Here is a 17,855-nt window from a genome sequence, read left to right on the forward strand (position 1 = left end):
TAGAATACAAAGGTCAAATATAGGTATGGTGTAAAAATCAAAACAGTCAGGTTTTTTTAGATTGTAAGCCTGTGGGTAGGGACTGGCTTGTTTTGATTGTACGTAAGCTACTCTGGGGGCTCTAAGCCAGCAAACAAAACTCGTATTTTCCTTCCAGAGATCTTAACAATTGGGACGCAACTCACCAACCCAGAAATATACTCTGCCCCTTCTGTCCTCCACTCTCCCCCATGCCCGATTTTTCCCCCCTAGTGCCACCACTGCTCATTTAGCTTAGAAATTTACAACCAAATGAGTTGAATCAGAATAGACAAAGTCTGGACCACTTGCCCCACCCCTCTCTTGAAATAGTCTGGGGGTTAGGTGGGGGACTGTTGCGTGTTGATATTTGTGCATGGAGTGAAGGGCAGGAACTGGAGAGCAGTTCGCACAAATGGCCCTCTGAGTACTGCTAGAGCACTTTAATGTTGTTCTCGCATTTCGTCTGGCCACCTCCCTCCATTGGTACGGAAAAGAGGGTGTCTTACTTCCAACGTGCCCTGGGCTATAGAACTCCTTTGGAGGCTGAGTCAATCCTGTTGCCTGATTCAATCAGGACCACACCCTGACAGTATCACGAGCTCTGCTTGCTCCCTCTCTCCACCTGCCCAACCTGGGTGCTGTTAGGTTTGAGGAAGCCCTGGGTAAAATATTCCCCTGGAAGAGGAGGGGCACCATCACTTCGCAGGCTGCTCCCACCTCCCCGTCCCTGCAGCTACCCTACACATTACAGGCATCAACACTGGCAAAGGAATGGACAGCCCCCTCGTTCATGCTCCCCCTCCCCGCCCCATAGCTAGCCTGCCAGGTTTGCCTCTTGCTCTCCATCTCCTGGGTGGGATGTGTGTAAAGAAGAGCCTTTTCCCATCTCCTGTTTCAGCTGTTTATTAATCCCAAATTGCAATGCTTTATTCTGTTATTTCCGTAAACTGCTCGTAGAGTTTCTCACAACCAAGCGGTCTGCTAATCTTATTAAATGAAAAGGACAGCATAAAGAAAAAGAGCGCGGGCCATTGAGAACTCGGGTATGAGGGCTGCGGCCAGAAATCTCACGCCATTTCTCACGGATAAATGATCCCCGATTCCTTTTATTTATTTTTTACCAGATAGGGCTAAGGCTACACTCCTGGGGGGAGTGTTTTTACCAGATAGGACTAAAGCTACACTCCTGGGGGGTGGGGGAAACCCCGAACCCAGCACCGATTCGCTTTCTTGCAACTTCCCCATAACTTTATTCCGTGCGGGCGGGGCGGGGGTTGGAGAGAGAAACCGGCCAATAGCAGCTCTCAAGGGGCAGGACCGAAGTTGCTCCTCCCCAAGGGACAGTGGGCGGGGCGCTTCCGCAGCTCAGAGGCGCAGTGCTTTTTCGTCCCATTTGGAGCTATGGCGGTGGCGTTGAGAGTGGCGGTGCTGTTGGCGGCCTTGGCGCTTCAGGGGGTGAGTGAGGACGGGCAGCGAGAGCGGGAACCCCGGGGCGGCGGCGGAGAGCAGAAGGCAGCGCCGCTCTCCTCGCGAGTTGGGCGCAGGGCAGCGGCAGCAGGAAGGCTCTCCAAGGGCCGAGCGGCGCGCGCCCGCCTTCCCCGCGAGACATTGTTTTTAGTGCGCCGCCTTTCACGCATTGTTGCCCCGCGCGGCGAAGCGGCCCCGGGTTGGGAGGCGCCAGGATCTCTGGAGCGAGTCCTCCTTCGGGGGTTGTGGGGGCTCCCAGCAGCAGCAGCAGCTCCCCCCGGCGCCGCTGGCTGGGACTGGTGGGGAGCGGGGTCCCCCTTCCCGCGGCACCCGGGTGTGAGTTTTCACGGGGAAGCGCCTTCCTCGTGACCTACGGCCGCCGCGGACCTTACACCGCGTGCCGCTTGTGTTCGCGGCCGATAAGGAAGCCGGCCGGCTCCCAAGTTTTGGCTCTCTTCGGCTTTCCCCCCGCTGCTCAAAATGGCTCCTGCCCGCATCGGACAAGCGACGTTGAGGGTCGCCTTCTTCCGAAGAGCGGAAAGTTCACAAGGGCGGCGGTTGGCTTTATTGGGGGGGGGGGTCTTGGAAGTTGGAGGCGCTTCGAGAGGGAGATCGGCTCCGCCGTTTCTCAGACGAGGTTTTGCACTTCCCAGAAACGGTGGGAAGTCGAGGAAATGAAAGTGGGATGGGCGTAGGCGCTCCCCAAGGAGTCCTCTTGGAACCCGCCTTCAAATCCGCAAGCCAAAGCTATTCCCTTCTCCGCTTGAAGTCAATTATTGCTGCTGTAATAACCATTAATGGTGACATCATTAAGAGGGTAAGGGCATGTTAATACCCTGTGACGTCAGGCAGAGGGGTTCCGGGATTCGAGAGGACTTTGCTCTTAGCGTTCTTAGACACATTCAGACACACTTGGCGGCTTTTTTCCTCCCCACCCACCCACCTTTCCTCTCCTATGTCTGATTTTCATTACGTCTATTCCTATGTTCCTATTACGTCTATTACTACGTTCTACTGCAAATAGTTTCATAAAGATGATCGGCCCGAAATATTTTTACTAGCCCAGCTCCTGATACGCCAACAGCTTTTCCACCTTTGTGGCCTGAAAGGTGGGGGGAATCAGTTTAAATAGTTTATATCTATGATAGGATGATTGCTTGAGACAGAAATGCTTTTAGGAAGACTGAAATGGGAAAACAACGGGGCAGAAACCTATGTTTGGAGAAGCTAGATTGGTAAAGAAATACAAGCCATCTTAAGAGTTTACCTTCTTTAAAAGATAGGGGTATAGGTCTTTAAAATAAATTTTAAAATACCTGCTTATGGTACTACCTACTCCACAGAATACACTGGAAGCAAGAAATATAACTTTTAGTTTTCTACTTTGTAATCTCAATTATTTAATTTAAAAATTATGTATCAGGGTACCAAGCATTCAAACCATAACAAATGTGACTGTTGTATGCACATGATATTTTATGTTACATTTATGGGGTTTTTTGTTTTGCTCTATGTAAACACATATGTTTATGAATGGTTGTGGATTTTATTAGTTTTTGTACCTTGTTTACAGCATATATAGCATGTCTTTATTGCTGGCTGATTTGCTGCTATTGCTTTGCAATTTGCAGCTACTGTATAGCTTGCTTTGATGGACAGGTTTAAACAAAAGCATAAAGAAAAGTGACCAGGCCACTGGATATTCATGTGCTAATTTCAAACTGCAGGTGGACAGGGGTGGTTGTAATTTTGATTGTTTTCCCTTAGGAAAACTAGCACAGACTTCTCCCTGATGTAATATTTAATTATTTATTTTGCAGTGAATTTTTATGCATCCCCTCTCTAGCAGTCAGGACCAGTACACTGTAAAATTAAGTTATTAAGTTCAACAAGTGCTGCTTAGCAGATCTGGCCTTGTAAGGTTCCTAAATGAGAGCACACGTAGGTACCATAGGCAAGGTGCTATATTCCAAAGGCTGCAATCCCATGCATACACAGTTCCCCCATTTGAACATGATGGGGTTTGCTTCTAAATAGGCATGATTAATATTGCACTGTAAATTCACTGAAGAATTTAATTTTTCTTGTAAATTTTCCTTGGACTGTGGCAGTATAAGTGCAGCTGATATTACCACTGCAGCTTGGAAATGTATCTTACAGATTTAGATTGAAGTAATTTCCAACAAAGTCTCTGTGATTCTAAACACAGACAATTTTCAAGTAAATGGGATTTTTTTTCAGTTGGAATGTAAGGTGGAATGTTCTTGATTGTTAAATGTCTCAGTAACATTAGCAATGTTAGCATTAAAAATAAATACTGAATGTCTGAAATGTAATTTCTCCATCAGCCTCTGCCAACCCAAGGGGAAAATAACAGAATTGCATCTAGGTAACAAGCCACATAACAGTATTTTCACAAAGTGCATTATTTTAGTAGTCAGTAGATGTCACAGAAAAAACTAATTTGCACATCCTAATTAGTTTTTGCTTTCTTTCACTACTAAATCACCTTGAGATCATTGTGCTTTAATTCACTCTGTGTATTGCTTTTTCACCCTGGTTCTCAAACTGAGTGCAAGGAAGAAAAGAGTCTCTTCTGCTGCAAGAGCCTAGATGGGGCATCTAACTCGTAATGAAGGGTTTTCGAAACATGGGCATCACATTTAGTATATCTAGGAGCAACTTTCTAGTCTTTTGTTATTGAAATCTCTCCAGCTATCTCCCTGCTTTTGGTTTACAGCCTAGTGTTCAAGGCACAACTTGGAAATTCATTCTGTTTAAATCAGCAGGATAGGAATATAGGAAGCTGCCACGTGCAATTTCAGACCATTAGTCCACTTAGTCCAGGGTGATTTACACTTAACTGGCAGTGACTCTCTGGGGTCTCTTGCAGAACCCTGCATCTGATCCCTTTCAACAGGACACCGCTCTCAGCTGGCCCCTGCCATCCTTGCCTTTTTACCTACAGCCAGTCTAGGACATGACACTAGCTGTTAACTTCCTCCTTCTCAGCCTCCTCACCCTTGTACAGCTCAGATGGAGGAACAAAACTAGAATCTGTCGGTTCTGCCTGTCATTGACTGCGGTAGCTCCTTTCATTGGCTCTGACTCCACCTACTGTTGGGTTCCTTGCCTGGTGTCCTACTAGTCCCAAGGGATACCAGCCACCATTTGGAATTGGTTGTGAGGCCATTTTTGTACAAGGCAAGTGATCTACCACTGAGCTATGTAGTCCATCCCAAAGTTGAGTTTGGCCTTATCTCTACCACCCCTAGTGGTAGGGCCTATTCCTACTGCACAACAGGGTCACCGTTTCCCATTGCAGAAGTTTATGTTTTGCGCTAACAAGGGTGGTTCTGATCTCTTTCTTCGTCATGCATTTAGACTCAGAATTAATTGTTGAACATGTAGGCTTGTTCACATTTTTATCTTGTCTCTGATCAGTTTGAGAACCGCACCTTTTTACCACTAATCATCTTTCAATGTCAGAGCTGACCACTATATTTATATGTGCAGCTTAAAAGTAGAGTTCCAAGTTGTGAAATTGCACTTTGAATTCTCCCTGTTTCCAATAGCCTGAAGCCAGCCTGTTTTCCTTTCTCCTCCTGTGATGAGGCTGCATTTTAATGTTTTAATCTTGTTTTTTAAGTTGTATTCATTCAACTTGTTCTTATTATTGCTTGTTAGCCGCCCTGAGCCCGGCCTTGGCTGGGGAGGGCGGGGTATAAATAAAATTTATTATTATTATTAGGGTTTGAGAAGTTCATGGATCACTCAGAAAACTCCTGTTGACTAATAGATTGAACAACCACATTGTGAAAATCCCACTGGCATTGGTGAAGCTGCTTAGAAATTGAAAATTTTGTCCTTGCTAATACAGCCAAGATTTTTGGTGAAAGTGCTGCTCCAGAACTGCCCCATTTTTAACACCCCAGATTTTATTTTATAATATAACATTCCAGTCCTCAGAGGTGTGCTTGAATGTAAGACGAGTGTCCAGTCCTTCATGTCAAAACAACTTAGTGTGTTTCTTGGCTTGCTTGCATTTTCCATCCAACAGAACTTCCTGACTTGCACTTCCGCTCCAGTTGTAGCACACTGATCCGGATTGTATAAATTGCAATAAGGAGCTGGAGTTAGGCCGCCTTCCTTCTCATGGAAATGAGCGAGTTGGCATTAACTTTTCAGCACATCGTGAACATTCCCTCTGTCCATGCTACTGGAGAGAGCCAGTGTGGTGTAGTGGTTAAGAGCGGTAGTCACGTAATCTGGGGAACCGGGTTCGCGTCTCCGCTCCTCCACATGCAGCTGCTGGGTGACCTTGGGCCAGTCACACTTCTGTGAAGTCTCTCAGCCCCACTCACCTCACAGAGTGTTTGTTGTGGGGGAGGAAGGGAAAGGAGATTGTTAGCCGCTTTGAGACTCCTGAAGGGGAGTGAAAGGTGGGATATCAAATCCAAACTCTTCTTCTTCTTCTACTGTCCAATTCCTTCTTCAGTTCTAAAAGCAGGAAGCCCACAGTTTGCATGCAGGGCAAGGGTAAACCCTTTAAAATAATGTATGTCTCATATCTAGGATGGGGAACGCAGCTGCTGCTGCTGGACTACAACTCCCATCATCCCATTGGCCATGCTGACCGGAAGGCCACAGCCTCCCCATCCTTGCCTTAAAGCTTTACTGTTTGCCTTTCCTCATGTCAGAGGGTATTTCTTACTGCAGGAAACTCTTTTACCCAAAATGTCAAAAGGAGTTTTGCTTGGTGCATTTGTTATGTGGGAAAGATTGTTTCACACCTCTTTTTCTGGTTGCTATGAGGAGAATAAAAGTTTGATTTGAGTGTTTAAAAAGCAAAATTTTGAATTGAGCTCTACTTGAAAGCTTAGCAAAGAAATGTTTAGGTGTTCTCCCTATGAAGTACTGGAAAGTGAGTTTTTAAATAGCCAATAAATCTCATATTAAGATGGGATGATGCACCTGGGAAGTCCATTCCTATGAAGCCTGTCTCTCTGAATCTCTTTAGGTTAAATCTCCGCGGTTGATACCTCAATGTGATCATGGAAAATATCTTGATTCTGGGAGACATTGTTGCAAACTATGCCCTGCAGGTAAGTGGTCATGCAGTAGCTTATATATCTAGCAAAATAACTGAGTCTCTCTTTGTTGGAGAGGCATAGGCAAACTCGGCCCTCCAGATGTTTTGCGACTACAGCTCCCATCATCCCTAGCTAACAGGTCCAGTGATCAAGGCTGATGGGAATTGTAGTCTCAAAACATCTGGAGGGCTGAGTTTGCCTATGCCTGCTCCAAAGCTTATTGAAAAGGATTTGTTCATTGTGTTTAGCATTTATATGGTACTCTTTCCTATATATTTCATCAAAGACTATCTCAGCTATTCTGTCAAATAGGCAAATATTAGGGCCAAAGCACACATTTATGTGTTTATTGAAACGTGTATGTTGGTTTGCCAGCAGTAGTGCAGATTCACTTTAAAGGTGAAATAGGTTGTGGGGGAGGTGGAAGCAATTATTTATGGTAGATCTTCCTCCTCTTCTTTTCTCCCCTGCTCCTACCTTTGAGAATTTGCATCCTTTATGGAAAAAAATATTGCACTTTCTCTGTAAAATGCCTCTGACTTGGGAGCTTGTCAAGAAAATGATTTCCTGTTGCAAAAGTGAATAAATTTCAGAAAGGTTAGGAACCATTTAAACCAGTGTAAGCATTCTGGTACCATAGCTCAAGTCAGTAGAGCACAAGACTCTTAATCTCAGGGTTGTGAGCTTGAGCCCCATGTTGGGCAAAAGATTCATGCATGGCAAGGGGTTGGACTAGATGACCCTCTGGATCTCTTCCAACCCAGTGCTAAGGAGATCGTACTGTTGGGCAAGCAGAAATACTTGGGCTTGTAGAACAGTCTCCCCTCTCCTCCCCAGGCATGCTGTTCTGAGGGATCTCCCAACCCTCCGAAGTAGATTTGGGGGAGGAGGGGTATCGATAGCCCCATTGTGCGAGCAGGAGTCTGTACATTGGCTTCTACTAGCGTGACGGGGTAGTTGAATTCTGCCTTTAATCAATTTCATTTGTCCAAAGCCTTCCTCCAAAACGGAGACTCTCCTCCTCTCTCCCTTTTTCTGCTCACACATATCACTTGAGGTAGGGTTAGGCTGAGAGATGATGGCTACCCCAAGGGGGTAGAACTGAAGATTGAGATTCAGGCATGAGCCTTCCCAGTCTCAGTTATCTAATCTACCCACTATGGTACACTAGTCCAAAAATATGCTTGTGTTAGATTTGAAAGAATGATAAGGAGCTATCTTCAATTATTAAAGCCTAAATGTAACACCCTTTTGAAATGTTCTGCATTTAAAATAAGTTTCTGGTTTAAATATTGGAAAAAGGTGCCTATGCCCCGCCCGTGGAGCACCCCATTTAGGGACCTGCTGCTACAGGTGTTCAATCTATTCCTGTGTTTTTTGAGGGGGCATAGTAAGGGCCTCTGGCAGGTATGGCTCCACCATCAGAGCTCTTCTGCAGCAGACTGACACTTCTGCCCCAATCTCTCTCACTCCAGACAATAGCTCTGGGGATTAGTCCCATGCAGTTCTGTGGAATTCACTTTCCAGTAAATGTGCAGCCAACTTGTACACGCTGACCTGTGTAAACACACATAAGATTGGGCTGCATACATTCTTTATAGATTGACACCTTTGTAACCTTAATTTAAGCAAAAGGGTTCACATTGCAGATAAAGTCAGAGGTATGCATTCTGCAAATACCTTAATTAACATGCTTTTAACCTTGAATTTTTTTGATGTCCCCATATAATAGGTACCTATGTTGCGGAAAGCTGCCTTACGCCACATACTTCTGGAATTTGTGCACCCTGCCAGGAAGGAATAGACTACACTGCTCATGCAAATGGATTTCAGAAATGCTTGCCTTGTGATGATTGCAAATCTGGTACAGTATGGTTTTGTGAACTGGTTGTTTTCTGATGCTGGGGTTTTAAAAGGTCAGCTGTCTTCTCCCAGTCAGTTGTATTTTGTTTTGCTTTAATAGTCTGCTGAAGGGATCCACCACAATCTATTTAAACTATGGCCCTCCAGAATGGTGCTGAACTACATCTCTCATCATCTCTGGCTACTGGCCATGCTGGCTGGGGCTGATGGAGTTAAGTAACATCTGGAGGCAAGAGGTTCCCTGTCCCTGACCCACTTCATGACCTTGAATGCTAGTTCTTTCCAAGGCAGTGTTCACTTAGGGATCTTTGAGTTGCTTTGTATCCTTTGTTGTTGTTTAGTTGTGTCCGACTCTTCATGACCCCATGGACCAGAGCATGCCAGGCACTCCTGTCTTCCACTGCCTCCCGCAGCTTGGTCAAACTCATGTTGGTAGCTTCGAAAACACTGTCCAACCATCTCGTCCTCTGTCGTCTCCTTCTCCTTGTGCCCTCCATCTTTCCCAACATCAGGGTCTTTTCCAGGGAGTCCTCTCTTCTCATGAGGTGGCCGAAGTATTGGAGCCTCAGCTTCACGATCTGTCCTTCCAGTGAGCACTCAGGGCTGATTTCCTTAAGAATGGATAGGTTTGATCTTCTTGCAGTCCATGGGACTCTCAAGAGTCTCCTCCAGCACCATAATTCAAAAGTATCAATTCTTCGGCGATCAGCCTTCTTTATGGTCCAACTCTCACTTCCATACATCACTACTGGGAAAACCATAGTTTTAACTAGACGGACCTTTGTTGGCAAGGTTAATCTATTGGTTCTCTAAATGTTTTGAACATGTGGCCCTTCCTACACTTTAGTGCTTCTGTGAAAAGAGAGGATGACCATTGACAATTTTAGGAAGCATTGCAGATTTATTTCTATCCTTTTTTTTAGGTTTTGAAATGGTGAAGAGCTGCACTGTGAAGAGTAACACTGAATGTCGGTGTAAAGCCGGGTATTACTGCCCCCCAGGTTGTGAGGAATGTGACATGTGCAAGACAAAGTACGTACATTAATGGGTTAGTGTGGCTGTCTTTAAAGAGAGGCTTGGGTACTGTTGGCGCAGATTGACTTTAAATAAAAGTGATCTCTTATAATAAAAAAACTCCCAAGAAAAAAGGCAAATTTTAAATTATTTGTTTTTAAATCAGGTCTCTTTTTGGTACTTGTATTTCCTAAGAAATGAGGCATACTGGTTGGTTAATATAATGATTGGCAGAAAAGTCCAAAGCCCCTTTGTGCTGGGCAAGTTGAGGGCAGCATTGGGTGGAGGAAAAAGCAAACTTAGATGCCGGTTCTTAAGAGTTACAGTTTTCATAATGTCCAGGTGAGTTGGAAACAATACAGGTAGTCTGATGGAATAGCTTCTACTAGGTGATAGTTAAGGGGGGGGTTGATCCAGCAGAGTTGATGGAATTTGAAAGATAATAGCTGAATTCTTTAGGTGCTTATGGTCCGTTTAAATTTTAACAATTTTATATTTAAAATAAGAATGCTAATTTTAAAATTTATGAAAATTAACTTTTAAAAATAAAATATTTGCTATTGGTCATCCATGTGAGAACTTCTCATAACTTTTAATAGCAAATTCATTTTCTATGAAGTTTGCACATCTGTATGAAGAGACAAGTTTAAGCTGCACGTCTTTAGAAGGCACAGATGCCCTAGCTGATTAGAAAGTCTGTCATCTTCTTTTTAAACCTAACATCTAGGTGTCCTGAAGGGCAGATTCCTGTGGAAAACTGCAGTGCCACTACAGATATGAAGTGTGGCTCTCCTACAGGTACAGTATGAACACTATGTTTTCCAGAATGACCGCCTCTCTTGCTTTTTGTAGTGGGCCGCCTCAAGCAAACTGTGCCCTCCAGATGTTTTGGGACTACAGTTCCCATCATCCCTGACCACTGGTCTTGTTAGCTAGGGATCATGGAAGTTGTAGTCCCAAAAATATCTGGAGGGCTGAGTTTGCCTATGCCTGCCCTAGTGGAATTGAGTACTCTTGAAGTACTCATAGCTAGCTGACTGGAAAAGTGAGCAGGAATAGTCAACGCTACAACATTTTGTTGCAGGTTCCACTTTTTATTTATAAAGCACATAAAAATATTTAGGTATGGTAAAAAGATAAGAGATGCCGTATTTTTTGCTCCATAGGGTGCACCAGACCATAGGGTGTACCTAGTTTTGGGAGGAGGAAAACAAGAAAAAAATATTCTGAATCCCAGAAGCCAGAACAGCAAGAGGAATCTGGCTTCTGGGATACCGTGTAGCTGTTCTGGCTTCTGGGATAACCGCGCCAAGCCTCTTCAGGGCAGCGGGATGAAGGCTCCCCCTGCCCGAAGAGGCTGCATAGGGCTAAGGCAGAAGCCAGGACAGGCACATCACTGAAGGGGCGCTCCCTCTCTGAGAGGGAGAACTCCGCAGCGCCCCTTCAGTGAAGCTACTCAGATTCAATGCTTCTGAAAGCAGACTGAGAGACACCATGGCAATGTGGATTGAGCTGACTCCATTACATGAAGAAGAAGAGTTTGGATTTGATATCCCGCTTTATCACTACTTGAAGGAGTCTCAAAGCGGCTAACAATCTCCTTTCCCTTCCTCCCCCACAACAAACACTCTGTGAGGTGAGTGAGGCTGAGAGACTTCAAAGAAGTGTGACTGGCCCAAGGTCACCCAGCAGCTGCATGTGGAGGAGCGGAGACGTGAACCCGGTTTCCCAGATTACGAGACTACCGCTCTTAACCACTACACCACACTGACTGCTTCATGCATGCCAGCTGTTGCATGGATAGTCTCCATCCAAATTAAAGCTTTACCAAAAGGGTATTGTGAATTAGCCCTAAGTGATCATGTTTTGGCAGCTTATTAGTATTTGACTGCATTGAGGACCATAACTTGAACAGAGCACACACTATTGATTATTCCAAAGCATTCCTGGTATTGTCATCTGGTCATCTGGTCTGGTTTTACAATAAGAGGTTTTTGCAATAACCTGTTTTGCCTCTGAGCAGACCTTTGGATGCACTCCTGTTCTATCTTGCTCTGGCCTGAAGCAAAAACTCAGGATAGGTAACAAACTTGCAGTAGTGTAGGTTTTCCAGAAAATCAATAATTAGGAAATCAGCACATTTTCAGGTGCCCTAACAAGTATTCTGATTTTGCACATTTGATTTGTTTTTGGAGAGTTAACGCTAAATATTTTGGAACTGCCAAGCTTCTGCTTGCCTAGTATTTTTTTTAAGTGGCATCCAATCATTGTTATTAATGAGCTTATGAAACTGAACATTTTTCACCCCACATTGCTGCGTTCTTGGGAGATAGTGGCCTGTGTCTTCCTCTGTGGCCCCCTTCCTACATTTACAATCAGAGGCACAAGGTAAGATTTTGTAAAGCATGAGTTAATTATGTTACCCAAAGCAAGCTGGGTGTATCTTTCACCAATATTTCAGCCCAAGTGAAAGGTTCTGGTGATTGGGACCTGTTTCTAATGTGCTTATTTTTTCCTTTCCTTTTAGAAACCAAGAATGCCACTTCAAATTCTTTAGCCATTGCATTTATTGTTGTTCCTGCTGCTATCATTGTCCTTGGTGCTATTGCATTATTTCGCTGGAAGTCTACAAGAAATGGTTTCTGTCAAAGCGATGAAGGTAATTTCCTACAAAACAGCTAGGATTTGGGAAAGCCAGTGGGAAGGACCAGCACTCATTGGCCGAGGACATGTGTAGCTTGCAGAAGGTCCCAGAACCAATCCCTGATCTCTCCAGGGTCAGATAGTAGGTCATGTACAAGACCTCTGCTTTTGTTAAATAGTTAATACTGGACTAGATGGACCAATAGCCTTATCATAGGTGACACAGAACTGGGGTGGGGTAGCCACCTTAGGACAAATATACAAAACTTCTGTGGGTAATTGAAGGAAAAGAATTTTCCACCTGCAAACTATAATTTAACCATAAACTGGAAATTAAAATAAGTCTTCAGTACTAACAACATTTTATTTGAAAGTTAGGTAAAGGTAAAGGGACCCCTGACAGTTAAGTCCAGTCGCGAATGACACTAGGGTTGCGGCCCTCATCTCACTTTACAGGCCGAGGGAGCCTGCGTTTGTCCACTCCGCAGACAGTTTTTCTGGGTCATGTGGCCAGCATGACTAAACTGCTTCTGGCCAAGCCAGAGCAGTGCATGGAAACGCCGTTTACCTTCCCGCCGGAGCAGGACCTATTTATCTGCTTGCACTGTGTGCTTTCGAACTGCTAGGTTGGAGGAACAGGGACCGAACAACAGGAGCTCAGCCCATCGCAGGGATATGAACCACCACAAGTCCAAGCGGCACGGTGGTTTAAACCACAGCGCCACCTGCGTCCCTATTTGAAAGTTAAACACCATCAAAATCAGCGGCTGACGTCAGAGAGTGCAATGTAGTGTTAAGGAGGTCATCCTGTTGGTGTAAGTGCTTCTGCTTGCCCAATGGAACAGTGTCCCCGCCCTCACCCTTATGCTGCTCTGGGGGTTCTCCTGTTCATTCCACTGTGTTAATCATAAAACTAAGAATGAAGAGAACATGACAGTCATGTCATCTCCATTTTGATTCCAACAATCTTAGTTATGTCTTGAAATACTTTCAAAGTTGCTGTATTATGACCCAATACACTGATATATAAACATTTATTTCTCTCTCTCTCTCTCTCTCTCTCTCTCTCTCACCATTCCTGTCAAGAAACATCTGCCCAACCTTGGTGGGTAAGTGTCCATAAATGTCACTCCTTATTATAGAAACATGTCTGGTATACTTAGCTTCCTGCCTTCCCCATATTTTGGTTGGACAGGGCCGGAAGTTGTCATTGTGGGATGTGTCAAGCAGGACATTGTGGTCAGTTCCTTTTCGTTAGTCTCTTGCATCTCATAATCTCATTGATGAGTTATAACCCTGTTAAATTTGCAGCTTGATGGCATATTTTTAAACACCTGGCAGGGGGGATATGAAGTCTCATTCAAGAAAGAGTGTCAGCTTAATCATGGAAATAAAGGAACTACTTTTTTAAATCCTTTGCTATACTGGGTTCCATGTGCTCAGTGCTGCGTGATGTTGCAGTCATGAAAACTTGTCATGATATAGTGCAGATATCTAGTACACAAGTGATAGTGGCTCAGTTTATTAACTGTGGGCCAATGGTATAATGCAATTTAGCAAGCAGCATTATTGGAAAAACTGACAGAAAAATTTAAATTAGCAAGAGGTCAAAAGAAACATGTCAGTTTTTATGCAGTTTGGTGTGACTTTATTGGCTACACAAAAAAATGAGGCATATGGTAGAACAGTGCCATAGTTTACAGCACAGTCTGGCGTGTGTGAAGTACACATTTTAATTCCCCAACCACCACCTTTATATAAATTCTAATTGTTATGGAAACAAAATACCTTTTACTTATACTCATCAATCTAAGCAATACTTGTTAATATACATAATAATTTTGACACAACTTTGTTAGTATATTCAGAAATGTTTATTGTTTTACATTTATGTATTTGTTGCATGTCATGTGGTAGAACGTAAACAGATATATCTCGGTATAACCATGTTAAAATTAAATATGAAAATGAATAAAACCTATGTTACCAAAATAATAATAATAATAATAATAATAATAATTAATAATGAGAGATAACTATTGGTTGCATATAAAGTGGATCATTGATGCCTATGTGTACTTTAGCAGTCTATGGATTTGTGACTCAGCAATATGCCATGCTGGCATGCCAATATTGCCCACGCATGCATCAGCGATCCAGTTTGTTACACTGAGTGCATGCAACACTTTATAGGGAAGGGTTTTTTAAAAACAAAAACAAAGCACACCAGATCTTGCATTTAAACTGGGTCTCTGCTTCCAGGAACGCTGTAAGAAAAAGAATCCTGGACCAAATGGAGCTTCATCTGAATCGGTAAAACATTCTGATGTTCTTATGCTTAGGCTGTGATCCTATACCCCAGGGGTGGCTAACCTGTGGCTTCCTGGTGTTGCTCTACTACAACTCCCATCACCCCTTACCATTGGCCATCGTGGCTAGGGCTGAGGACAGCTGGAGGTCCCTACCCCTGCTGTAAACAGGTGCATGGAAATAAATGTCCCCAGCTGAGTGTGTACTGCTGAGTAAACATGTCCAGGATTGTGCTTTTGACACAAACAAGCATTCCTAAAGCTGACAACCATCTAGTACCCAAAGGGTTTTTTCCTTTTACTTGCAGTTGCTTATAAATCAGATGGAAAAGTCAGGTCCTGTATCAGAAAACAAGTTGGCTGGGAATACTGACAGAAGCAACCTGGCAGTGGGCAACACAAATGAAGAACCTCTCCTGGGAAGCACTGAATCCACCGCTGCAAGCCTGCAGCCCAATGTAAGAAAGTGTAGAAGCTGTTCAACTGGAATTTTCTCTATACCTGATGACTATGGGGTGGGAGCATCTCTGACCACTGGCCTTGCTAGCTAAATCTTATCAGAGTTGGGAGCTCAACAACATGTGAAGGGCCAAAGGTTTCCCCACCTCTGCTTTATGGTGGTGTGCAAGAAACTGATTAGGTTGCTGGCCAATTCTTAGGTACCAGCAATCCAAAAACAGCAGTTGGGAGCTCAAGCAAAGAATATACTTAAAGTAGATGGAAACAAAAAAAGCAAATATTGATAGAAGTATCTGAAATGTATCTCTAGAGTCTAGACTCACCTTACTTTCCATGTGAGTACTACAGTACTCCATCTTGGGATGGACCAAGATGGGGTACTTTAAGTTAATTAGTGTTGTTCAATGAGAATCATTCTCTGTACAAATTTAATATTTATATCCTGGTTGGATATTTGTGATGATTCATTGGCTCACAAATACCGTTGAATAGAGAGTTAAAGAATGTTAGGAAAAGTTTAAGCACTAAAAGATAAGAAATAGCAAGACAGAGTTGCCTTTTTGAGTACAATTTATGTGGGTGTTATGTTCACACGTATAAGTGAAACTACGTATATTTGAAACACCATTGAAAAAGCCTGCAAGCGTCCCATTATTCCCCCTTTGATGACATTTTTGGGTCACTTCTGGATTCAGCAGAATGTCCATGTGCACAATCACACACATATTGGGCATACCTAAAATGGTCGCTGCCTGTATTGTTGTAAAATGAACCCCTTGAACATCGTATTTTAAAATATGGCCCTTTGCTTAATTATAATACTTTGAAGAAATGCTTCAATAAATTCTGTGACAGTCATCACTTTTGTAGCATGCAATAGGAAAGGTTGCTTAAAGTTTGTCAGTGATGTGTGGTTTTCTTCAAAAAGCTATTCCACAAAGCTAAATTGCGGCTGCTAATGAATTTTTGTAGAACTGTTTATAAATATAACATGCCAACTACCCTAAAGCAAATCATATGAATTCTTTATCTCTGAATTACTACTGAGATTTATGGCGGTTATCCCCCCCCCCCCCAGTTGCAGGGGTCAAGGCAACAACCTGTAGTAGTTGTGGTGGCGTCGGCTGAAAATTCTGATTCTGTTAAAGGTAAGTCTTTCCAAGTGTTGTTTTCCCCACCCCACGATCTGTAAACCAGCAGAAGTATTGAGAAAGTATTCTTCCTGATTTTAACCTGATGTAAAATGATGGTAATCCAGTATTCATGTCTGTCCCAATTTTTTATTGGCTATGTTCTTAAACTTTAGGAAATACTTAAAAATTTATGTATGTGAATAAGTAGATTCTTTTCAACTTCGATTGTTCCAATTAAAATGTTTTAGTACACCAAATTCAAGAAGTTCCAATATGAGAAAGCTATGGCAGGCGAGCATGTAGAACAAGAGGCCAATGGTCATTGACCCACATTTTGCAGAGACAAATTCTGTTATACAAGTAGAAGTCTTACATTAACTGAAATAGCAGTATGTTGAGCACTATACAGTTGGTATTTAAGTCTTTTAAACTAGATGCTGCAGAAGAAAAGAGATAGCATCACATTGAAAGAAAAATCTATAAAGTTTTTTTGAACTGCAGTTAAGTAGCATGCAAGTGTACTAAAAGTACACCTTCTAAACTAAACATTATCTTGTATTGTAGTGCTGAATGAAATCTATTTCGACTCAAGGAGGCACGTACTACTGTATGACTGGAAGAATCTTATGAGAAAGAGTGGCTTAGAAGACAATGACATTGCTGAAATAGAGCATGATCACCCTTTACAAACCGGTGAACAACGTTATCAGATGCTAAAAACTTTACAAAACAGATATGGCATTAAAGATGCTTTGCTTAAATTATTAAATGGCATGTGGGCTATGAAGCTTACACATATTTATGACAATCTAACAAATGAATTAAAAAGCAAAGGTATAATAACACTGGAGACTAAAGACTAATATTTTGGTTTTTTAAATAAAACTGAACAAGAGCAGAATCTGCAAACTACAAACTGTATGGGTCTGCTGACCTTATTTTAGTGCATGTAAGTTTGCTGAGGATGTATAAGCAGAACACACTGCTAATATGGTAAGTATGGAGACTAGTACCATTTGTCCGGAGGACAACAGTGCATGATGCATATTTACATCTATGTATTTTGTAACATCAAAATGTGAGATTGTAACTTGAGCTTCTGTGAATTGCTGCACTTGAACATTTTTGCAATGAAATCTGAGCAGCTGCAAACAGTTTGTCATTCAGGTTCAAAGAAGGTAGAAAATGAATGTACACAGTTCAAAATGATGCAATTTTACACCATTTCCAAATATCCAATGAAATTGTTACTGTAAGATACTCAACAGAAAGGACTGGAGTATATTGTATCTTGAACACTTGCATTATCAGGAAAAAAAATGTTCTTTATAAAATGTGCTTCCTATTGTGACCAAGCTTCAGTGTAATACCAAAGGTTTTACATAAATTGCAAAGCGTTTTTATTAACGTTCAGCAGGCTGAAACGAGACATAATTTGCTTGAAGCCAGAACTGCAGGGTTATAAAATCATGTAGAGGTGTTACTCCAGTGAAGAGTGGGGGCAGGGGGGGACTTTATATTTACAATGAAATCTTAGAAATGTGAGATTTTATTTTTTGTATTAAAAAATATATACCTTTTGCAAATCTTTTATATTTAAACACTTGTCAATAAAACACTTTCTACTATTAAAATTCATTGCTTATGTCATATGTGGGGAAATTTACAAGGAAAAAAGTGAGATGAAAGGGAATGAAACAAAATGGCTCCAATTTACAGAGCACTTAAAATGTCCAAAGAGCCTTAACAGTGCTTCATCCTTAGTTCTGAAGATGGGATGCTAGAAAATCGGCTTGCGGGGGTGGGGGTTTGAACATATTTAGAATGTTTAACCTCACCATGGAGTGGATCCA

General features: G+C 42.7%; 1 protein-coding gene across 2 annotated transcripts; it reads left to right on the forward strand.

The window, feature by feature from the left end:
- The first annotated feature begins 1,356 nt into the window (after window positions 1-1,356).
- LOC309515011 (tumor necrosis factor receptor superfamily member 6-like) lies at window positions 1,357-17,636 on the forward strand. Of its 2 annotated transcripts, XM_082192594.1 has the most exons (11): window positions 1,357-1,476; window positions 6,509-6,593; window positions 8,314-8,445; window positions 9,368-9,476; window positions 10,186-10,256; window positions 11,986-12,117; window positions 13,188-13,210; window positions 14,364-14,414; window positions 14,719-14,868; window positions 15,948-16,017; window positions 16,567-17,636. In XM_082192594.1, the coding sequence occupies exons 1-11, from the start codon at window positions 1,423-1,425 to the stop codon at window positions 16,863-16,865; spliced, it is 1,176 nt and encodes a 391-aa protein (XP_082048720.1). In that variant the 5' UTR covers window positions 1,357-1,422; the 3' UTR covers window positions 16,866-17,636. The 2 variants fall into 2 exon arrangements, with proteins under 2 accessions (XP_082048720.1, XP_082048721.1); XM_082192595.1 differs by lacking the exon at window positions 14,364-14,414.
- The last annotated feature ends 219 nt before the right edge of the window (window positions 17,637-17,855 follow it).

The sequence above is a fragment of the Podarcis vaucheri genome, assembly GCF_965113315.1.
Source record: "Podarcis vaucheri genome assembly, chromosome: 1".
NCBI lineage: Eukaryota > Metazoa > Chordata > Lepidosauria > Squamata > Lacertidae > Podarcis > Podarcis vaucheri.

Bases quoted from the DNA above. Each gene is read 5' to 3' on its own strand.
- LOC309515011 (XM_082192594.1), top strand. From the start codon at position 1,423: ATGGCGGTGGCGTTGAGAGTGGCGGTGCTGTTGGCGGCCTTGGCGCTT. The intron at 12,118-13,187 runs GTAATTTCCTAC...ATTCCTGTCAAG, and splicing joins TTTCTGTCAAAGCGATGAAG to AAACATCTGCCCAACCTTGG. The intron at 16,018-16,566 runs GTAAGTCTTTCC...CTTGTATTGTAG, and splicing joins AAATTCTGATTCTGTTAAAG to TGCTGAATGAAATCTATTTC.